Source organism: Podarcis tiliguerta (genome assembly GCF_965153285.1).
Source record: "Podarcis tiliguerta genome assembly, chromosome: 1".
Classification (NCBI taxonomy): Eukaryota; Metazoa; Chordata; class Lepidosauria; order Squamata; family Lacertidae; genus Podarcis; species Podarcis tiliguerta.
The window spans coordinates 27775312-27799909 of NC_139534.1; the positions used below are offsets into that span (position 1 = coordinate 27775312).

General features: G+C 42.0%; 1 protein-coding gene across 2 annotated transcripts in view; it reads right to left on the reverse strand.

Annotated features, from left to right (window-relative positions):
* The window catches only part of CERS6 (ceramide synthase 6), an 88380-nt gene that overhangs the window by 27288 nt on the left and 36494 nt on the right, over window positions 1-24598 (reverse strand). For both annotated transcript variants that reach the window (XM_083412177.1, XM_083412176.1), the window contains exon 4: window positions 15723-15780. In XM_083412177.1, the coding sequence (XP_083268303.1) occupies window positions 15723-15780 (58 nt within the window). The remainder of the gene's footprint in view (window positions 1-15722; window positions 15781-24598) is intronic.

Below are 24598 nucleotides of genomic sequence, written 5' to 3' on the forward strand. Positions count from 1 at the left end.
GGAACAAGTACAAGGGTAGTTTTACACTTTATACGGCCAATATATTTCCTGTGTGCACAGTGGTACCTCGGGTTACATACGCTTCAGGTTACATACGCTTCAGGTTACAGACTCCGCTAACCCAGAAATAATACCTCGGGTTAAGAACTTTGCTTCAGGATGAGAAAAGAAATCGTGCTTTGGCGGCGCGGTGGCAGCAGGAGGCCCCATTAGCTAAAGTGGTGCTTCAGGTTAAGAACAGTTTCAGGTTAAGAACGGACCTCTAGAACGAATTAAGTACTTAACCAGAGGTACCACTGTACATTGTATTTTTAGTGACTCAGCTCAGCCACTTATTGTTATACTATGCAGGATGCCCGTACAGTTAAGCCACTAGAAAGGTCAAACTTCCTAAGAAAATCTGAACATTCCAAACCTTAATAAAATCCACAATAAAGGATTTTGAATTTTATGTCCCACTGCAGGTTACAGGAACAGTCAGGTTGGTGCTATATCAGTGGTTTAACAAGATATACGCTTTAAAATTCCAGAACTTTTAATTCTGATAACCAGTCTCCTGCAAGTCTTGTTTTAAAGCTGCAGGGGGCAATCTTCTGCATGTTTGACCAAAAGTCAAACTAGCGGAGTAGCTAGTCAGGTTTATCAGAACACCAACATTTTCAGACTTGCCACGTTCCACTTGTAAATTCAAAAGAACATTAGTAATCCATTTTGAAGCAATGAACCAGCTATATGAGCCAGTGTGGTGTAGTGATTAACAGCGGTAGTCTCGTAATCTGGGGAACCGGTCTCCACTCCTCCACCCACTCCGCTGGGTGACCTTGGGCCAGTCACACTTCTCTGAAGTCTCTCAGCCCCACTCACCTCACAGAGTGTTTGTTGTGGGGGAGGAAGGGAAAGGAGAATGTTAGCCGCTTTGAGACTCCTTAAAGGGAGTGAAAGGCGGGATATAAAATCCAAACTCTTCTTCTTCTTCTTATAAAAGGCAAACCTAAGCATGTTTCATCATTATTCGCCTCCTCCTTCTACTTGCTGAAACCTCAATATAAAATGCAATCGCTCCAATATCCTTCTGCCCCCTCCAGCAACAAAGATTGCCCCTCCATGGCATCACAGGCTATCATTACTAACACACACACACACACACACACACATACACACACGGAAAGCGGAGGGTCAGCGTGCCCCTCACTGTCCCTCCTCTCACACACATTGTCCTGAGCTGTTGGGTTCCCCCAATCTGCAGAGGAAGAGGACTGTGTCTGAAAAACTCAGAGAGAGTGTGGGTGCATGGATGCTAAGTTGTATGCAAGCATAATATGAATGTTTACTGCTTATATGGCATGGAAGTTAAGTCCAAGAGCCTTAGCCCATAGTTCCCAATCTTTTGAGTCAATTTGTAGTTCTATTAACTCCGATTATATGTTTAAAACATCTTTGAATTTCCATCATGCACTACAAGCATATGTTTCTCAAGTTCGTACTTTCTACCAGCAAGCCCATATATGTTAGAAAGTTTCCCTTATGCTAATCAGAGGATTATATATGCATTCCACTGGCGCATTTAAACAAGTATTCTTGATTACAAGCATTTCAAGTGGTTTCCTTCCTTCATCCCATTCCAATTGCCAGACACCTGCATCTCGTTGACATATGTTAAATTGCTGTGGGGGCACACAAGGAAGTAGACGTGGTCCCCATAATGCAGCAGTCCAAAGCTTACCCAATTTAGGGGCTTGTAATCTGTATATATTTTGGATTAAGGTTTTAAAGGCACTCCTTACTTACCCTATTTTTTGCTCTATAAAACACACTTTTTCCTTCCTAAAAAGTAAGAGGAAACGTGTGTGTCTTATGAAGCGAATGCAGGCTGCACGGCTATCCCAGAGGCCAGAACAGCAAGAGGGATCGCTGTGCAGCTTTTCTAGTTTTTCTGGCTTCTGGGATTCAGAGTATTTTTTTTTCTTGTTTTCCTCTTCCAAAAACTAGGTGTGTCTTATGGTCTGGTGCGTCTTATAGAGCGAAAAATAGAAACTTTCCCCAACACGGTTCTATAGCTGTCTTCCCAGAAACGTGCTTCTGACTAATTTTGACAAGGAAATAATTTCCATCCCATCTATTCAGGAGGAACTGTTCCTATGTCCTAGAGCAGGCATGGCCAAACCTGGCCCTCCAGATGTTTTGGGACTACAACTCCCATCATCCCTAGCTAAAAGTCCCTAGTCCCAAAACAGCTGGAGGGCCAAATTTGGCCATGCCTGTCCTAGAGCATACAACTGAAGCAGCATTTTGAAAATCCCTATTGACATTTCCCTTCCTTTTGGCAAGGCTCACTCGGCTTCACTCTGCCATGTTCCAGCAGTATCCGGTGTCACTACAGTATTGCACAGAGGCAAGTGAAAGGAAGGCACACTGAAGCATTCAGCAAAGGCAAAGGATGTGATGCTTTGGAAAGGGTTTCTACCCAAACTCTGCTTCAAGCTGCATTGAGAGTTGCACTATAGCACTGCTAGGGCTGGATCTCTGGGCCCCCAAATCCCACCAAAGGACCACCCAGAGAGTGGCAGATGAAGGGAGCAGCAGCAAACAGACCCCACATCAGACACATTTAATATAGACAGGACAAAAACGGAGGGGAAAAGTGTGATAAATCAGGACTGTGCCTCAGAAAGGGGAGAGTTAATGGGTAACAGACACAGCACGTGACATTCCTACTACGCACACTGCTCAAACCCAATGCTTGCAAAAACATTCTTTTCATATTAGTCTGTCTCTCACTCTGTGCAAAGGATTGAAATATTAATAACTTTGAGGCTCAAGTCCCCCATGTCAGCAGCCTAGACATTCTGCTGCAACCAAAAACTAGGACAATCTATCAACATGAATGTGCAAGAATAGACAGTCTGGTAACACAGCCAAATATAGCAAAATATGAAATCATGCTCTGCTTTGGTAAGCTGAAAAGGAATGTGTTCGACAACACCCATTTGACTCTTATATGCCATTCGCAAGTCCCAATTCTTATGTGGAATACTGGCAGAAATTATCTGATGACACATTCTGGATAATGAAATGACAGATAAATTTACATAAACTTAATTTATGATGGAATGAAGGAGCTGGTTATGGGAAGTACACAATTGCTCAACAGCTAGGGAATGAGATGTCAGGTCAGGGGAGATGGACTACATGAAACAAGAAGCAACAAGTACAAGATGGGAAAGAACTGGTTTGTCAGTGACAACTAACATCGATTGCACCAATGTCTTCTTCACTAACAATGCAATACAGAATTCAGCTGGAATTGTAAGGTTAACTTGAGTCAATATGAATACCATCATCGAAATGCAGGTGTTTTGAGATCACAATGCAATGTATGATTATATAAAAGCAATGCCAAGTTGACAAGTCACTCAGTGAAAAGTTAACAGTAGCTATCTAGTAAGTTATTTTCCTTGCCAGTTATATGCAAGAGGAACATACAATTCCATTAAAACAAACCTTAAATGAGTGTTTCACCTCTCCTCCCTCTCCCTGATCATTCTCTTTTCACAATCAAGTTGTGTATTTTATTTTGCTACAATCTACTCTATTGATTTTTTTTTTACTGATTTTATGTTTCCTTTCCTAGGGTATAATTCAGTGCTTCTGACCCATGTGTATCATGTTTTGCTATCTTAAAACAGAATGTGGTTAATTTATTTTGAAAAGCCTGTATCTTGGAAGAGATCTAATTAGGATTTTATTATTTTTAATAGATGCATTGAATTAATACCCCACCATTCTTCCCAAGGAAGTCCAGGATGGCAGTTTTACAGTACCTGAAGCCCTAATGTTCAGACAAATGCCAACACCTCTGAAGTTTCCAGGAGGACACAGGAAAAGCAGCTCAGGGCAATGGAATCCACAAGAACTCTCAGGTATCAATGACTTACTGGACAAACTGGGTGAATTTAGAGGTGGTTCTCTTTCCTTGCAATCAGGATCTATATAATCTTCCAGGTAAAAGCTCCTCTCAGAATGCACTATTTTGTTTGGAACTGGGAAGAGCACATAAATCAGCTCAAAATGTTTAGGATACCAATTTCCAAATGCTGTAAATAGTTTCCAAATGGCAGTACCTATGGCTCCCTCGCTTCCTTTATAACTATTTTAGCTTCCCTCCTCTAAAGTCTTCCACTTTAATAGTTGCTTGTAATTTCAGTCATTCTTATATTACAGCACAAGCACATAACCTACAAGGTTATCTTTCACCGGTTTGTGGGTATTTACCTCCTTACAGATTTTCAATATAAACCCTGAATTAAGTGGTTCACAATTTTTGCAATTAAAATAAACCAAATTATAGATTTTGACCAAATAGCAAAACCTGTGTGTGTATACTTCATCTGCTTAATTGACAACCGCAGCCTCAGCATCCATTGACGTCAGTGGGGTATATGGGTCCTAGCTGTGCATAGGATGCAGCCTTAGGTTCCAATGCCTCTAAGTGCTCTGCTGGCAGAAGTCCCACTCAGCACAAAGGCTTTATCACTATATACGAATGCCTTTTCCAAAGCTCTGAATGAACAAACATTTGCTAGAATTTTAGGAACACACAGTGTGGGTCTGCTTCGATCTACTTTTGCAAGGTAATTTCTCTGGGACTGAGGCCAATGGTTGCTGTTTGTTTGTTTTAAGCACAATAATATGTCATGCAAGTAAAACTTGACTACTTACTAGCAGGCACAGAAATAAGTTGCTCCAAAGCTGGTTTCAACTACCTTTTGGAAATGCATTTCTAATAATTTTTAAAAGACTCTGAGAGTTTTCTGCTGGTTCCCTCACTACAAGAAGCGAAGTTACACTGAACCAGGCCTAAGGCCTTCTGGGTATAGGCGCCCTCCCTTCACATGTCAAGCAGATAAAGAACTACATTACTTTAGAAGACATCTGAAGGCAGTCCTGTATTGTGAAGTTTTTCATGTTTGGTATTTTAATATGTTTTATATAAACTGCCCGGAGTGGTTGGGGAAACCCAGCCAGATGTACCAGGTATAAATAATAAAATTATTATTATTACTGGCCACAGAAGAGTTTAAAAGGTGGACAGGTATGGAATAGATAGCTTAATCACAACCTCTCTTCACTAAACACAAGTTTAGTGTTCACCCCTCTGCGACCCCAACCTTGGCATTTAGATAAAATCCTGCCCCCCTTTGTTCACAGTTCCATATTCTAGACATTCTGCTGTTATAATTTAAATACTAATAGAAAAGTAAGGTCAGTGTGCTAAAAGAAAAATAACTAAATCAGGGAGAAGCACTTCTCAACATGGACTCAACATTTGAACTTGCCTTTTCCAAAGCAAATTTTTTAGATGCTACCAGTAATAAATCAGAAGTACATGCAGTTTCTACACCACCACCACATTTCTGCACGTGAGAGGCCACATAGCCCCACAAGGGAAGTGAGTATTTATAGTTTTGTAATTATGAAGGGGAACCATTAGAAATCCATGTCATGTACTTCAAAAGAATTCAACAGTTATATGACAGCTCAAGAAAAACAGCCAAAACCTGGGAAAACAACAGTGCCTTCCATACACTTTACAACATCCCATAATGTTCCAAACCGTCTCTCTCTCTCTAATGCGTCTGTGTTTAAAGACTAGTAAAAGTTTGGATTCTGAGCCTTTCCAATGAGGCTGAATAGCCATGTAAGTATTCACCACAGTGTAGATGGTCAGGTTTCACTGCATCCCTTTTCAGAATTTTTGAACTGAAGGAAGGAAGGGAGGGAGGGAGGGAGGGAGGGAGGAAGGGAGGAAGGAAGGAAGGAAGGAAGGAAGGATTCAACAAGACTTCTTGGCAAGTCATTTTCAAGCTTTATTTTTTCCTCCAGAGGAAGCAGAAACAATGTACTATTCAAGTTAGTACAGCTTTTGTACATGAGCAACTTCTGCCTTGGGGGGGGGGGATATATTCCTTGGCCCCATAGCAGTTTTTAAGTACCACGTGCCTTTGGACCAGAAATATCTGGGTCTCTGTTTTGTTTTAAATGAACCATTTGCCACATGCCGAATGCCACCCTTGTGCCATCACATTTTTCTTCAGGAGGTTTGTGTGTTGGACAGCTCCCTAATTAGCCGAAACCCTCCTCTGATGTTAACTTTTGCCATCCTTTTCTTCAGAGCAAGATTATAATTGGAAACTGGGGAACTGGCTAAAAACGACACACAAATGGGGTGGTTTTGAGTGGAGAACCAGTGGAGAAAAAACTTCACACACTACTTGCCTGTTTACTTTTCCATTCCAACTCCCGCCCCATAAACTTTCCCCTCTCACATGGTTTTGAATATCTGGCAGCGTAAACACACATTTTGAACTTTATACTGGGGAGGTAGCAAACAATACGTGTGTGGGGATTTGGTAGGGGAAAAGGGTTCAGCATTCCTCTTTCCCATATTGCCGTCCAGACATGTCTCTACCCAGAAGAGTGGTTATATTATACATCCCTTTTTGGCCTAAATGTCCCCGTCCCTGCAAGTGATAAACAGCATATTAATACAACAAAAATGTATTATGAAATACAATAAATCAATCAAAATATAAAACAGCAACTTATAATAATATAGAGGGACAAGACTGCAAATGGAAGGATTAAATTACCAATCGTGTATATCGACCCTTGTAGAAACTACAAACCTGAACAGATGATGAGATACATTTTCTTTCTTTCTTTTCTTTTAATGTATACAAACACTTGCTTTTTCTTATGGGAAAGAGGGGCCACTGGGGTTTAGTCACACATATTTGCATGTAGTGCACAGTAGGGGGTACTTGTTAAAAAGAAACGAAGCATGGTTCATTATCTGAGAGAAAAACAATTATCAAAAAGCTCTGTATCAACAAAAAGCTCTCGTTTATTAGAAACAGTTCAAAAGAGAACAGTTTAGTTATCTTACCATGCATCCTCTGTTTGTAACATTATAATGTAAAACTTGTATATTATTTAAAAAACACAGGTGTCTTCATGGTGTGTGTTCCAAGTTAATTTATTATTTGGCATTTTTCTAGATGCTGGAAAATTAAGTGCTGGTGCTAAAATGGGAGGGAGGGGTGGTTGCTAGGAGAATGATACTGATCTATTTACCAGCTATGTTTTGTAAGCAGCAGCTATATAGTGCTTATAAAAATTATCTTCACCGTGGTTCATTTCGACATGTGAGCTGCTTTGGGCACAACCGTGCCGGAAAGCGGCATAAGCATTTTATTTTGAAATTTCTTATCAATGCTTCCTATCCAAAAGAACTGCACAGCAATGAACAAAACAGAAATCAGGTACAATACTATAGAATCTCTGCGAATTAGCTTGCACAATTAGCTTGCGAATTAGCTTGCACAATTTCAACCACTCGTGGTTGAAGGCAGGCTGCTTGAAATTGCACAAGTTGAACCTCAGCAAGAAGGAGAATTGAAAACCTATTTTCATGCCAGGCCTTGCTTGGGGTTGTCCAGTGTGAAAAGAGCTTTTAAGCTCTCCACTTTGCACAGTGCATCAGCTTTGGGATGCTCTCATGAGATCTCTCAGGCCAAATCAAGTTCACATGAGATCCGGCGAGGAGGCGAAAGGAGGTCGCCCCCTGGCTGCATCACAGTTTCAACAGCAAGCGGCCACACACCCCGGCTATCCCGATTGGTCAGCTGGGGGGGGGGTGACGCAGCCGGGAGTCCCTATGATGTGGGCAGCATCCTTGCAGCCACAGCCAGGTCACTAGGAGGTCCTGGATTGCTCCCTGGGGAAGGGGAGTGGACCTTTTAAGCTCTCCACCTTCCTTGCTAAGTAAAGCCCACTTGGTGCATGTGCTTTGGAAGTACTGCAGATTCCCTCTCTCCTTCCTTCACCCGCCAGGTGAAGAGCTACATCTCTTTTTCCTGGCTTTTGACACCTGAGATGTACATTTTAAGACCTGCCTTATTACTGTAGTTTAAAGTTGTTTTAAACTGTTGTTTTAAAATATTGTGTAGTATAGCATTTTAATATTAATGTTGTTTTAGCCCACCCTGAAACCTTAGGGTGAAGGGCAGGTAATAATTACAATATAGTCAAAATGACACCATCCACACATACAAGGCCTGGGAGGAACCCCAGGATTTCCAGAAGAACATATATATATATATATATATATATACATACATATATAAAACCTAAGCTCCCTACCGCTGAGCAGGCTTAGTTGGCATGGAATGCTGCCTGTGAAGGAAAATGGGAAACTCAGGGGATGGAGGAAGAACAAAATGGAAAATCCTGAAAAGGGAATGGCTGACTGAACGCTGAACAGGAACACTAAATTCTCAAGCATAGTGTTGCAGAGCCCACTTGCCTGCTGTTTTCCGAGAGGTTTCTGTGTCGTGATGAAATCCTTAACTGTGTTTCGGGCTACAGTGGTTTCTTGCTATCTTTCTTCTGACTTTCCATTTCCGCTGCAAATTTATCCTCTAAGTGTACCTGGATCCATTTGGACGTATCTAACATTTCATAGAACTGCTTAAAGAGGCTACTATCCATAGAAATCCCTACTAAAATGGGAGAGTTCTTATTTTCTAAAATTTGTTGGCTGCTAACACGTTTCTGCAATTTGCCAACATGCATGCATGACTCTACTGGTTATACTTTGCAACGCTATACAGGAGTGCCACAGATTGAACAGAAGTATTCTGCCAGATTCTGTGTAGAATATTAAATAAGAAGAAACACAGCCTCATTTCAAGACAGAATTTGCTCTCCACTTCTAAATATACTTAGACGCTATTAACCTCCAATTTTTCTCTGTGACATCTTGGCAATGACAGCCCAATGTAATGTAATTACTTTATAAGATTATCTTTTGTTTCTCAAAGAAATAAATTACACCAAGGCACTTCAGCAAAGTTAAGGACTTTAACAATCTCTTCCCTTAAACACCATTTCCTTGTCATCTTTGCATAATTGGGTAATACTAGCCTCTTAAAACACAGCTTGTTGATGTCTGCAAAATCATCATCATACAATACAAGAGGGAGTGATGAACACTGGGATCACCACGGATTCCAGTCAATGAAAGTAGGGTGTGTCCTGGACTGAGCTGCTTCCCCCGTTTCTATCTAAAGCAGGGCCAAGTATAATTTATCCCTTCCACTGAAGAAGTTTCCAGTATTTTCAGGCCATACTAAGGAAACTTGACAACTGAAGGAAAGAAAAAAAAGAAAAAATCTGGCGGGGTGTGGCCTGAAGAATTCTAGCAGGAGACAAGAATGCAGAAGCCCAAAGGAAAGTCAGAGATAAAATACTTTACAACAGACTAGAAGAACTTGGGGGGGGGGGGTCTTACTAAAATCTTTAGCAAAACTAGTCTCAAAGCACAATCTCCTTGATAGTAACCTCCCTCTCCTGATGCTCACAAAGCAAGCAGGTAATGAGATCCTTCTTCACTACTCATTGCAACATCCCTTTGTCATACAAAAGAGAAAGGCATCTGATTGTGCTACTTTGACATTCCTCTTTGCAAAGTTTTCTGGTCTGTTGAATGTTTAAAAAGCATGTTTATAGACACCCAAGACCTAAACTCAAGTTAATCCCCAACACAGAAAAGTGAATTACTAGGCAGAAGCGTTTTGTCCAGCACAATAAATTTTGAAGTACTTCTCTGTGTCACAACCAAGCAAGCGGTGGTGTAATTATGTGCAGGGATGGTATAATGTCGGAGAAGACATGCTTGGATTAGACCTCTTTTTCCAAGCAGTGTGTGGCAAACCAAACAGAACGCAACATTGGCAAAAGCCAATGGCAAGCATAAAACCTGAATGTGTGCATGGATTTGGGAGTCACAGATCTTATTTCCAACTTCATAATATTGCTAAACATTTATTCAGCTATCATTATCCTCCCTCTGATAAACTACTGATATATTTGGATAAAAACTTTAAAGAGCAGTAAACTGGTGCATCTATCAGAAAAATCCAACATGAGATAGACTTCTTCAACCTTTGAAGCATGAGTCTACAGACCTCCCCATAAGTGATCAGGAACAAAAGCTAGCCTTTATGGGAGAAGGCAGTTATTTTCCAAGGGTTTACAATAATTGGAAATCTCTCCTTGCTCAGAATCTAGAATTGACAAGATTAAGGGCCACTTCAGACTTTCACTAGAAGCAGCAAATGGAAGCCAGAGTATCTTATTCTCACCTCCAGATTATAGCTGAAGGGAAGAGATATTCACATCACAGGAATATATATATTCTGCCCTGCATCAGTTGAACATGTACATCCCCAAAAGGCAGGGATGGAGAACTTGTGGCCCTCCAGATGTTGATCAACTCCAGCTCCCATCAACCCCAAGCAGTGCATCCAGTGGTGATTGACGACAGGAGTTTGCTCCAAGAACATCTGGAGGGCCACAGGTTCTCCACCCCACCATGGCAAATGTAGTCCTTTTTTTGGATCTGTCTCATATTGGTGGAAGAAGGAAGCATGGCTCACACTCCCTCTTGCAGCTGCTCATAAACATCTAATGTGGTCCACAGAATCTCGAATTCTGACTTCAGTCATAGGGTCATAGAATTAGGTTGGAAGGGATCCTGAGGACCATGTGGTCCAACCCCTTGCAATGCAAGAATATGCAGCTGTCCCATACGGGGTTCAAACCTGCAACCATGGCACTTGTTCTCATTTTTTTCTTCATCCCACCCTAGTGCCCCCCCAACAAAAAACACTCTTTCAAAGAAAAATGCATATTTTCTGAATTTGATGCTGCAGAATCCTAAATACAGCAGAAGCAATTAACAAAACAGTTCCCCTGCTGCATCCAAAGGCTTACTTATGGACTGATTGTACCACCGGCACAATAGATATTCTTTGCAAGTGTGGAGTTCATTATGTTGTATTGATTTTCATGAGTTTCTAAAATGTATTTACAACAATCAGCGAAACCCTCCAAGTGATCAACTGAATGAGGTGAATAACTCTGCGGGATACACGTCACTATTAAAAGAGCCAAGATAAAAAGCATCCATTAAGCACAGAATGGTAACAAGTCTTCCTGCTAATTTCTCAAAATGGCCTCTTTGGGCACCATGGTAACGTGCCTGGAAACTAAAAAGAGAAAAAAGGGGTTTCTAAGAATTTATCCTGTGTCAAGGACACCATTGCCAAGAGATTCTAAAATGCAGCACTTGTATTCTTTGCCTCAAAGTACAAATGTACAAGTGCTGAAATTAATTTTGGACATTAAATTGCTTTTAAAAAAATGCATATATGTATGCAAAAAGGTTTGATGACACCACTGTAAAATGAATGATGAAGGCAGGTTTGAAGCTGAAAGATGTCTCAATTCCACTAAGTTACAAGTGGTGAGCCCATGCAACAGCGGGGGAGCGACGGTTTCACCCATCTAGGGATGACAGGAGAGGAGTCCCAACTTCATGTGTTCCCTCTGTTACCTTATGTAGCTAATGAGTCATACAAAAATCCTATCTTGCTGGGCAGGGACCCTCCAAGGTATCTGTTAGCCCATGCAATCTTCAAAGATGCCGCAAAATACCTTTCCTAGTTATCTGCTGAACATATCATGTACCTATCATACTAATTTGACTACACCCAAATTCAAAATTACAGGAAGGACCTTTATATTATTTATAATGATGCTTAATCTAGATAAGGCTAAGGCACGCTTAGTATGTGGTTCCCTAAATAGGAGTGGTAGGGTTCTACTTGTTCTCTCTGAAGAAATAGCCTGGGGATACTTCTGGATCTGCTACTATTTCTGGAGGCACAATGGTATGGAATGCCTTCCACGGGCTTCAGCTGATGGCCCAGCTGTGGCTGTACCTAGATGGGGTAGTCTAACTTCTTGTCCATGTTTTGGAAAGCTCCAGGTTAGATAAATGAAATATGTTATACTGAACTGTTATATGTGGGAGGTAGTTTAGAAACTGCAGCTAATACACAATGTGGGAGCCAGACTACTGACTAGAACCAGACAATCCTAGCGTATACCACCAATCCTGGCCCAGCTGCCTTGGCTACTGATTGGTCTCTGGGTTCAATTCAGATTTCAGCCCTGACAACTCACTTCCTTTTTTATTGTCTTATCGCTGTCCTGACTCTTACAAAATTTGCTTCTGTCCTTTTTTTCTTTCCTTCTAATATTTTATCTAATATGTTAAAATTAATTTTAGATGTAATTTTGGTGTAAGAGATGAAGCTTTTATATTTTTATATTTTTTGCTTTCTTTGTGGTACAAGAGGTACAAATACAGTTTAGATTTCATTAGTATCTTTAGGCGCCAGGCAAAAACATTCCCCTTCTCTCCCTTGCCTTTGGCTAATTAAACAATCTATGTAGTCTTTTAAACTGGGGGTGGGGGGCGGTATTTTGTTTGTTTTGTGTCTTTACATTGTAAAATGCCCTGTGATGCTCAAATGAAGGGCAGTATAGAGATTTTATTAATTAATAAGGAAAGGCTTGAGTAGAAAAGGGTTCGTTTTCTTACGGAATGAACAATTACAAACAGGTTGATCTTTGCCTGACTTTTTGATTTTTCAGTCTGATCCCTGTAGAGCTATGTTGTCTGAAAGATTCAACAGATGCATAAAGTATCAAGCTTGATTTCTGAAACTTTCCTAAAACCTGGTGCTCACAGCACCAATCCATGCACTGGACTCCTTCAGATGACTGTGCTTAGTTTCACAGAATCCCACCATGTAGTTGATCTTACGAAACTGTTTCTTGCAGTATCTGAATTAATTGACAGAACTGAAAAACTCTAGGGATTCTTTTCTATCTTGTCAACTTCAGCTAGCCATCCTTGCCTGACCTCTCCCTGCCCGCACCCCGCACCTTGCCTTCTCTTCAATTCCTGTCTTGTGTTCACCTCTGATCTACAGCACTATTAAGCTACCTGAACACAGAAATTCCTTGCTCCTTAGAGCTGGCAGAGTAGCCCACTTCCAGAATCGACTCACGATAGTGATGCACGTTATAATTTCAGACTGAGAAAGATCTCCACCTAAAAGCCTTGTTCAAAGAGATGCCGGATTAGCTCACATGTTAATTAAGATGCAAGATTCAGATCTGTATGCCTTAATGCGATTTGATATGATTTCATACCACACTGATAACAGTTTGGTACTACAACTGATACAATGTTCAAAGGCCTATTGCAAGCAACAAAATAGGTGGGTACTGTACCGCTCCGGGCACTCTTGGATGACCCGAGATCCAACTCAGTTGCGTCAATATGACTTGCCAGCATAATTAGAGAAATTATCCATCTAGGTTATCCACTATAACTGCCAAATGGAGTATTTAAGAGCAGCATCAGAAAAACAGTGGGCTGGAGAGGACATGGTGAACACAGATAAGATCCACAGTGTTTTCGTCTGGCACTTCATTCCTTCATGATCTGGCCCATATAGGTCTTGGTATGCAGTTGGGCTGCTGTAGCTGCCAGTCAAACTGCTTCAGGGTCAGGCGGGCAGCACGAAAGCAAAGCAAAGGACATAGGACTGACACCACAAACTTTTCCTTCTGCTTCACCTGTGCTGTGCTCAGTTAGGCAACTCTAGCTCACACTTAAATACCGTATTTTTTGCTCTATAAGACTCACTTTTCCCCTCCTCGAAAGTAAGGGGAAATGTGTGTGCGTCTTATGGGGCGAATGCAGGCTGCACAGCTATCCCAGAAGCCAGAACAGCGAGAGGGATTCCTGTTTTCACTGCACAGCGATCCCTCTTGCTGTTCTGGCTTCTGAGATTCAGAATCTTTTTTTTCTTGTTTTCCTCCTCCAAAAACTAGGTGCGTCTCGTGGTCTGGTGCGTCTTATAGAGTGAAAAATACGGTAATCAGAAGTGGGTAACTGCCTCTCTCTCTCTCTATATATATATATATATTCTAAATAAGGAGTAGCAGGTTAACGCTGGCTCTCCAGGAAAGTTCTTTGTTCAGTGGGGCTTAAAGGTAAAGGTAAAGGTACCCCTGCCCGTACGGGCCAGTCTTGACAGACTCTAGGGTTGTGCGCCCATCTCACTCAAGAGGCCAGGCGCCAGCGCTGTCCGGAGACACTTCCGGGTCACGTGGCCAGCGTGACATCGCTGCTCTGGCAAGCCAGAGCCACACACGGAAACGCCGTTTACCTTCCCGCTAGTAAGCGGTCCCTATTTATCTACTTGCACCCGGGAGTGCTTTCGAACTGCTAGGTTGGCAGGCGCTCGGACCGAACAACAGGAGCGCACTCCGCCACGGGGATTCGAACTGCCGACCTTTCGATCGGCAAGCCCTAGGCACAGAGGCTTTTACCCACAGCGCCACCCGCGTCCCTTCAGTGGGGCTTACTCTTGGTTAAATCCTTAGCTGTGAAGCCACTGATTTCAGTTTAGAAAAACTTAAGTTCCATTAACAGATCAACCCTTACCAGAACAGAATGAGAATGCTGCCAGGAAAGTAAACAACAAAACCTTTTGCGTTTAGCACTATGTGCTTTGGGCAAATGTACAAGTATGCAAAGCTTAGCGTCACAATTAATTCGGTCAAACAATGATCCAGCAGATTGCACAGGGCGGGCGATCCTGCCAAATGCTACTCGGAATCAACATCTGTTCACAAAATCTCTGATAGCTTGGGATACTGACAAGGGATCCAGAGTGGTAACATAACAGCATAATCATGTTTGTGTACCATGCTCCTTGTTTAATTCCACAGCTGTGAAATATGGGCAAGTTACAGTCAGTACGTTCAGTGTGGGGGGAAATTAATCTTAATATCTTCAGCCTGCTATATATGTCAAGCTGGAAATCTAGAAACAATAAAGCTTATAGAAAAACATCTGCAGCACTTAAGTAGAAATTCTGAAAGCTAAACTGTTCATGTTTTGTTTACGTCCTCTGAACAAGACAAAATCTACTCTTTAAATAAATGCCATCCTTTCCCAGATTGCTTTCAATCCTGAAAATAATGGTTCCTGAATTTTATACACACACACACACACACACACACAGCGCCATATAAGCTACCAAAGGAGCAACTTGATGCCTGATTACAGGCAAAGGGCGAACAAGAGCTGGTTCTCCCATTCATTTTTAATATACAAGGGAATATACAGGGATCCATAGTGGCATATAAAAGAGCACATTTAACATACAATGACCAGTGAAGGCAAGTTTAAAGTATGCCAGACTGAGCAATATATTGTAAGCTTTTCATACTTCCCAAATAAAGTAGTGTGATGAATGCTCAGAAACAAGCCAATCAACCCAAATCCCACACTTATTTTCTAAGGTTTGGAAATGTTTTTTATGATTTTTTTTGACGGCCAGTTGTGGCTTAGCTATTAAATCTATGCAAATGTGATTGTCACATGTGACAAACTCTAAGTTGGGAACCTGTCTCCAGTTCATGAGATGCTTCATTTGAGCATCCTGGTGCTAATAAGGTCTCCCACCCACACTGGACAACCCCCCCCCCCAATGGAGCAAAGCACATAAAGAGAAGCTTTCATCCACATTATAAATAAGAGTGAGCAGCAGCTTACACACATATCACAATTCTCTCCAGCTATTGTCTGCAATGTATTTCTAAATCACCTTATCCTGTGTCATGATATGAAGAGGCTGTGGTTCACCTCCTAGAAGATCCTTTCTCAGACACACATAATAAGAAGCACAATGGGACATTAACACTAATTTCATTATTCAAATGGGCCTTACCTTTTTCAAGAGTCTGGCTCCATAGGTGAATATATAAAGGTAAAATGTAAATCTCCACCTGCAAATAAAGTAAAATATATTTATCTTGTTAACCTTGTTTAGGTTGCCCTGAGAACCTGCTTATAGGAGAGCATATAAATGCCCCCTAAAAATTGTATTTTATGTGTCACACATCTATAAATCAATATTTGGGCCAGAACTGGAATCCGATCAATAGTTTAATTCACCCATCACAGCCAAACAATTAAATATATACCGTATCTGAGAGCCAGATGAAGTCAAGCAAATTAAACTCAGGTTGGTCCCCCCCCCCCCAGCTAAATGCAAACTGATCAAAATAACGTCCATGGTAGTTACGTTTGGCTCAGTAAAACTGTACATTGCTGAGACAAAGGTTGCATACATGGGTCGTATACATACAGTGCATACAAAAGAATCATGGTTTCCATTTATGTTAAAGTGTGACTACCTCAATAGCCATGTTAGAAACCCAGATATATAACTTAGGCTCCTTAATGGCTCCTTAAACCAGGGTTATAGTCGGCAAAATGGAATGTCTAGTTGCCATTTTTGGACCAGACAGCTTGAAAGTCACATTATTCAATACGACTTTTTGATTCCTGAAATTCATTCTGATTGTCCAGATAAAAAATAATGGGATAGAATTCTACAGGATGTGTTGCTAGTATGTGAAAACAGTCAAGATTCAAGGGTCCCCAAGCCTGCACCTCCAGATGGTGTAGATGTCAGGTGCCATTCTGGTGCTCAGGCATCTTCACTTGACGGCAAGTGACTGACAGCCAGGTGCAAAATATGCCTACTGCCTGGCGAATTTGAAACTCTGCTCAATAGGTGAAACACAAATGCACTGGGGAAAATGAAGAGTTACCAAATATTCTAAATATCTCAGTAAAGCTTACTGTTTCAGGGGGACAAGTAACCTCTAATAATGGACTGTAAAGTACCCTAGAAGCATTTATACCAGTGGGAGACCAGTTTTGTCCAACAGTGTAAACATTTTAGAGTCAAAAGATGTGAACTGCACAGACAACAGACTGTAGATGAGCACAGACAACCACTGAATGGATTACTGCATGGAAACATAGGAAGCTACTGTATACTGAGTCAGCCTGTTGGTTCATCTAGCTCAGTATGTAAGGTTACCCTTGAAAATGGTCTGGAAGTTGCAGCTGCTGTTGATCTACCTAGCTTTCTTGCTGTCCAATGAGTATGTGTCAACACTAATTTTGTTGCTATTTGCTACAGTTGCATATAAACTACTTGGATCCCCACAGTTGAAAGGCTGGTAACCATATGATTGTTCAAAGGCATTCTCTGCTTAAGGAAAAGTATGATGGGCAGATTAGAGCTTGTCATTACAATTTAGGATGCAAGCAAAAAAATTAGTTCAGTGTTTCATCAGTATCTGCACTGACAGTGTCCAACTGTTCTTTTCTGTTCACAAATTCTAACTGGAGTTCTGGAAGGCATCTGTTAGCCAGGAGACACACTTAGATTATATGGCATTATTTGATTGTCACAATTAGCTTTTTTTCTTAAACCACCCTCAGTTTGTAGAGGTAGCTTTATATCTGGTTTCAGTTTTTCAGTCTTAAGCTTGTTCAGTGCACAGTGAATAGAATTTTAGAAATATTTCTTGAGAATGTCCAGAGTTCTTGGCTTACTGAGTGGGAGTCAGACTTGAGTTACTCTGGTAACAGTGGGACCTAAGTTGTTTATGATTAACTTTGCACACTGATTTTGGCGGGGCCAAATTATCAAATAACTTAATCTTGATCCAGCCCACTGTGCCTGCTGTCTAAGTGTGGTCTCTCTAACGTACGAAGGCTTGTAATAGTGGCTGTGAATAGCCCTTGTGTTCAACGAACATCTTTCAGCTTCATTATCGTCAAGTCTTGCAAATTAGGATAGAAAGTGATATAGCAGTACAGTGGTACCTTGGGTTACATATGCTTCAGGTTACAGACGCTTCAGGTTACAGACTCCGCTAACCCAGAAATAGTACCTCGGGTTAAGAACTTTGCTTCAGGATGAGAACAGAAATTGTGCTCCGGCAGCGCGGCAGCAGTGGGAGGCCCCATTAGCTAAAGTGGTGCTTCAGGTTAAGAACAGTTTCAGGTTAAGAAAGGACCTCCGGAAAGAATTAAGTACTTAACATGAGGTACCACTGTACATGGTAATTACTTAATCCTACCGTATTTTCATATGACTGTATGGTGTAGGGGTTAGAGTGTTGGGTGGAATCTAGACACATATAAAACCCGTTTTGAAAATGCTCTTTTTTAAAAGTGTTTTTAAAAATACTCTGAATTTTCCATAAGGCTCACCATCCCCACCTAGCGTCACATTGTATATTGAACTTAAAACGTTTTATTTGCAGCTGTATAGCTGAGTCCTTGGACTAGAACCTGAGAGACCCGAGTTTGAATCTGTACTCAGGGGGTGGAGACTGGGCCAGGGGGTGACCTTGGGCCAGTTGCAGTCTCTCTGCCTAGCCTACCTTGCAGGGTTCTTGTGAGGATAAAGCAAGGAGGTGGAGAAGTTTTCACTCCACCCTGAAGAAGAAGAAGAGTTTGGATTTGATATTCCGCTTTATCACGGAAGGAGTCTCAAAGCGGCTAACATTCTCCTTTCCCTTCCTCCCCCACAACAAACACTCTGTGAGGTGAGTGGGGCTGAGAGACTTCAGAGAAGTATGACTGGCCCAAGAAGAAGAAGAAGAAGAAGAAGAGTTTGGATTTGATATCCCGCCTTTCACTCCCTTTAAGGAGTCTCAAAGCGGCTAACATTCTCCTTTCCCTTCCTCCCCCACAACAAACACTCTGTGAGGTGAGTGGGGCTGAGAGACTTCAAAGAAGTATGACTAACCCAAGGTCACCCAGCAGCTGCATGTGGAGGAGCGGAGACACGAACCCGGTTACCCAGATTACGTGACTACCGCTCTTAACCACTGAACCACCCTGAGCCCCTTGGAGGAAAAATGGGATACAAATGGAATAAATAAATATTTCTTTTAATGTGACCACCCAATTATTAACTGGGGTGGCAAAGTGGAATCATATGGCACCTCTCGTAAAACACTGAATTCCGGATATAAGGTGCTGCTATTGTTATTTGGAGACCTGAATGGCTTGGGGCCTCCCAAATACTTAAAGGGCTACTTCTCCAATACCGGACAACTAACACCTTGAGATCAACTAGCAGCTTGTTTGTGCTGCAGCCAGTAGGTGGCGGGAGAGTTTCTCCATGATGGCACCCCTTTTGCATTTTCCCTCCACATTGTCATTGTTTTTACATCAAACAACCATGTGTTTTGATACCAGGACTTTCAGGGAGAGTGACCGAGGCTGAATGGTCATCAGTTCCTCTCTTCCTTTGCTCTGCTGGTGCTGTTTTCTACCGTTTTAATTGGTTGGTGATTTGCTACATCCAGAACTGATAGTCCTGGACTCCTGTGGGAGGAAACGCAATGAACAAAATAAATTCACCAAGTGGTGAATGCTTTGTCACTAGTCAGAAAGGGCTCATTTCCTGAGGCTAAGGAGCTTGGGCTCCGCAACCACCTGGATGGCAGATAGGTGAGTTCACACCTGTTCACATGGCTCACACCAGCTGCAGACTTAAGCAGAGATTGCCAAAGAACAGTGCAGTCGTTTAAAATAAGCCCATATTAATACTGATTATCACTAATATCACTGATAATGTCAATGTAACAAGATCTGTGACGGCAACTATCTTCTCAAAACAATGGAAGGGTAATATTAAAGAAGATCTTCTCCTTCAATTATGAATTTAAAGCACGCAGGCTAAGATCCACTGTATCACCTAAAATGATATAAACTGCCTGTACTTGTTTCTATTTTTGCCCTCTCTGCATGACTCAGGACAGGATTCAAAATGTTCTGAAACCAACAATGTGAAAAAGCTTTAAAATTACATATTGCAAATTGCGAAGAACAAAAAGAAGTCAGCTGGCTTATCTGCAAACGGCTTTAGGGACCAGAATTGCAAGCACAAATGACATTTTAAATTACAAGTTGTAACTTCTGCAGCTACTTAACAATTTCCATAGTTGGCCAGAAAGGGAAGCAAACAAAGCAGCCAAATCTGATAAAGATTTTGTAATTATCATAGGGTTACATATACCCATGTGGTTATTTCAGGGGATTATGGGTGGGATCACAGGCACTGGCATCTCATAAAAAATCCACATCAAAGCAAAGAACTCTCAGCCCATGGAATTCTCAGGATCACATTACCTTTGACACAGCAGACTGGACCCACTGATGAAGTCTGCTGTGCGGAAGACAATGTATAAAATGCAAAAAAAGGAGACAAAGGGTTGCTAAACACTTGGGGTAGTATGCCGGAGCAACACAACCTGAACAATCATGCCTTCATTATGACACCATCTACTCCAGGAAAAACAAACAGGCAGAACCCGCCCCCAACCCTCTCTCTACAGCTAGTGCTTCAAATGCCAGGAGTCTTCTTTTCTTGCCAATTATTTTTATTGACATTCCATATTTTATAACAAATTGTCACCAAGTTAATACAAATTCAATACAAATTTAAAAGTGGATTTCCCGCCCACCCCAGATGTCCCCACTATTTTCCTTCCTCCGTTGCCGCTCCCAATAAAATAACTTTCCCAGCTATAATTCAAAATACATTCATCCCTTCACCTCTACACATCACCTGTTCAATTACCAATTTCTGCTATGGCTTTTATACGTTGTTATAACCTGTCCTCAAAACAGTCAAGTAGAGTAAATCCTCTTCTATCTATCTGTAATAGTCGTTCGTCAATTTTCAAACATTTCCTTCTGATTCCTCTTGAGTAACACTTTGCCTGAGAAAAACAGATATTGCTTCCTCCCAGACAACATACACACATTCCTCCTTAACATGGCCTTGAACATTGCTGTCTGACATGTGGCCCTAGTAATAAACAACTCAGCCTCATGGTGCAGCGTGCAGAGGGTAAAAATAAAACCCCTAGAATTTTTTGGTATAAATGTATAATATACATTCCTCTCTCTCCCCCCCCCCCCACACAACGCTGCCAATCTCCCAGCGTCACCCACCCTTCACATTTCGCCAAATTTAATCTTCAGTTTTACATACAACCAGCTCATTAATAAATAAACGCAATCCATATCTCTTCTTTTCTGTCTGAAAGTCTCAGAAGCTGTCAAGATGGTATACACTGTGGTCCATCCCGTCCCTTTCACTGTTCTTCTTTCCAACTTTAGGCTTCAAGCGGGTGGGTTGATGTAATCTCAACAAAATCCGTATCTCCTCTCCATCCTCCCCCATAAACTAATTAATCTTCCTGCAAGTCCATCCTGCTGACCCTCAGTTCCATTACATCCAACTCCACAGTTTATTCTCTTCTGAGTGCTTAACAGTCAATCCAGTTGTTACCAATCTTTTCTTCTTTACTACAGTGGTGCCTCGCAAGACGAAAAGAATCCGTTCCGCGAGTCTCTTCGTCTTGCGGTTTTTTTCGTCTTGCGAAGCAAGCCCATTAGCGGATTAGCGCTATTAGCGCTATTAGCGGTTTAGCGGCTATTAAAGGCTTAAGGGATTAGCGGCTATTAAGGGATTAGCGGCTATTAAGGGATTAGCGGATTAGCTGCTAAAAGGCTATTAGCGGCTTAGTGGATCAGCTGATAAGCGGCTTAGATCAGCTGTTCAGCGGCTTAGAGAACAGCTGTTAAGTGGCTTAGGGGCTGGGGGGAAAGGGGGGGGAGGGAAAAAACCCCCGCAGAACTCGCAAGACATTTTCGTCTTGCGAAGCAAGCCCATAGCAAATTCGTTTTGCGAAGCACCTCCAAAACAGAAAACCCTTTCGTCTAGCGGATTTTCCGTCTTGCGAGGCATTCGTCTTGCGGGGCACCACTGTATTTTTATTTCATAATACGAAGTTCCAAGGGGTGGTCAAAATCCCTCAAAATTCCCTCAAGGTTGTTACTCTCCATCTTCTTTCAGGTAAAGCCCTTAGTTATATATAAAAAAAATTCCATTGCAAAGAGGTATCTTTAAAGCCCACTCTTCCCAAAAACTTTGCATTCCATTGCTTTAGGGGAGGGTAGATAACACAGATCTCGAAAAAACCATGACTTAAAGTATTGCCTCTCCTCCTTCCACCGTTCAAGAAAAGCATAAATCAGCGCCTTTAATTTGTTAGGGAAAAATCCTTCCCAATGTTTTCTCCTCCACCATAAATCAAGATCTTTTTTTTGGGGGGGTGCCTCTTCACTTGCCAATTATGTCCGAATTCAAGGGTATTCCACAGCTTGCCATGGTCCCTTGCTGGGGCTGTCCTTGGACAGAGCCAATGAGCCCAGCGCCCTCGCCTTTTCATCTGGGAGACGGAGATTTCCATCCCCGCTCACACACACACACAAAGGCATTAACAGACGACTGTGGGTTGTGCCGTTTTGATACCCTCAAAAGGTTAGGGGAGACATGCCCCTTACCCCTCATTAATCTCCACCTGGGACCCCTCCCGGACGCTGGAGCACCCAAGAGGGCAATTTGCCGAGTTCACTGCAAAACAGGAAGTCCAAACGCCAGGAGTCTTGCTTCCCATGCAACCTCTTAAGCAAATACTGAATATGCAAATCTTGAATAGGAAACAAGTACCGTAATATCAGGCACAAATGATATGTTCTGCAGGGAAGCTGTAAGGGGAACGTCTGGTGTCTGTTTTTATTTTAATGCAACACTGGGGAGGGAACACTCCAAATTTCATCAGAGCCTGCATGGAAAGGTGGGTGAACAACCACATTTATGGGAGGGATTCTTAAACTCTTTCTTCCCATGCAATCTAAATCCTCCCACTCTCAAAGATGCTGTCAGCTGAAGGGCAGGATTAATTTTTGCATGATTGCTTAAGCATAAAAATCAGCAAGAAGGTGAAATGATCCAGGGCTTTTATCCAATGCAAAAATGGTTTTACTTTTCAAAATAATATTGGCCTGTATGATTAGAACTCTTGCTAATTGAGGTTCTCATCAATCACTGAAGTTAACTCTCTGTAAGTGGGTAATTTCATAAGAAGGGGTTTTCTTAAAAAGTATCCAGGGCTTTTTTTTAACCTGAAAATATCTATTTTGGATATACTTTTTATCAAAACTTTTCAATATACAATGCATTAAAAACCAAACTAATCTAAATAAAAAGGAAGAGGAAGAAAGAGGAGAAAGGAAGGAAGGAAGGAGAAAAAATAGAGAGAGAGCCCTCTATCAGAGGTAGATCTTAATCATTATCCCACACAGGAGCTTCCCTTTCTTCTCCCAGCCTCCTACCCTGGGAGATCTTCCCTTCCCTGCCTTGCAGACAGACTCAAGTTAATTGCGGGCTTGTAAACTTTCAATAATATACACTACTGATGTTAGGTAACCTGAGCTAGGCATTAAAACTGCTGAAACTTGAACAATACAAATTTCACAACCTGGCAGGTGTAGGGATCCACTACTCAAAATTGCTCATATTGCCCTTTTGATGCATGCAAGGGAAAGCTACTTGTGGTTTGATCATTCATGTTATAGAAGCTTTTGGGATGTGGCTGTGTAAGCACAGTTAAAGGTAAAGGTAAAGGTACCCCTGCCCGTACGGGCCAGTCTTGACAGACTCTAGGGTTGTGCGCCCATCTCACTCAAGAGGCCGGGGGCCAGCGCTGTCCGGAGACACTTCCGGGTCACGTGGCCAGTGTGACATCGCTGCTCTGGCAAGCCAGAGCCGCACACGGAAACGACGTTTACCTTCCCGCTAGTAAGCGGTCCCTATTTATCTACTTGCACCCAGAGGTGCTTTCGAACTGCTAGGTTGGCAGGCGCTGGGACCGAAGAACGGGAGCGCACCCCGCCGCGGGGATTCGAACCGCCGACCTTTCGATCGGCAAGCCCTAGGCGCTGAGGCTTTTACCCACAGCGCCACCCGCGTCCCGTAAGCACAGTTACGGTAAGCTATTTTCCTAAACAGCTGGAACAAATGAAACCAGGTATGGTTGGGAAGAAATGCGGCCATAAAGATGTCCATTTTACTGAAACCTTTCTTCCTTTTATAGCATAGCCTCCAACATTTCTCTAATGGAAACAGGGACATCCATACCCTCCAACATTTATCCGATGAAAACAGGAATGCCCTAAGGAAAACAGGACATTCCAGCATCAAATCAGAAACCGGGCAGCTTCTGTAAATCCAGGACTGCCCCTGGAAAATAGGGACACTTGGAGGGTCTGTTATAGTCCCACTTTGCCTTTATCACTTACAAGTGCTTTATTTAATGGCAGGAAGAATCGGACAAATTCATCACAATGGGTAAGAAGAGCAGGATTTGCAACAGCACCCTTTATAGGCCACGAGTCAGGGGAGATCTAGGAATGCCAAATTTGAAATTGCACTACGAGGCTCTTTAGCTAAAACATTTGATTCAAACTATAATGATATACCATGGGTACAAATCAAAACACTGCCCCCTGCTTCTGCTGTTCAGGCACTGCCATTATCATACCTTTGCTGGCCAGCCATTCATAAGGTGAACAACCATTTCTCAAAATGAACCTACTGATATGGAAGAGAAGAAGCACTATCGATAATTCCCATTTTAGACCATCCAAAATTCTGCTCAACAGTAAGTATAAACATCTTGAACGCTGCAGTATCAAAGGGATTTGCAATATCGAAGATTTCATCCACAGGGGGCAGCCTGTGACTGCATCGCATATAAAGGGGTAAACTGAAGGATGCAAACCTAAATTGTTTCAAATAACACAGGCAATGATGTGCATTAGCTGAAGAGAGGAGGGGATCTGTTCCCTAATGGTTTACAAACGCTACTGTGC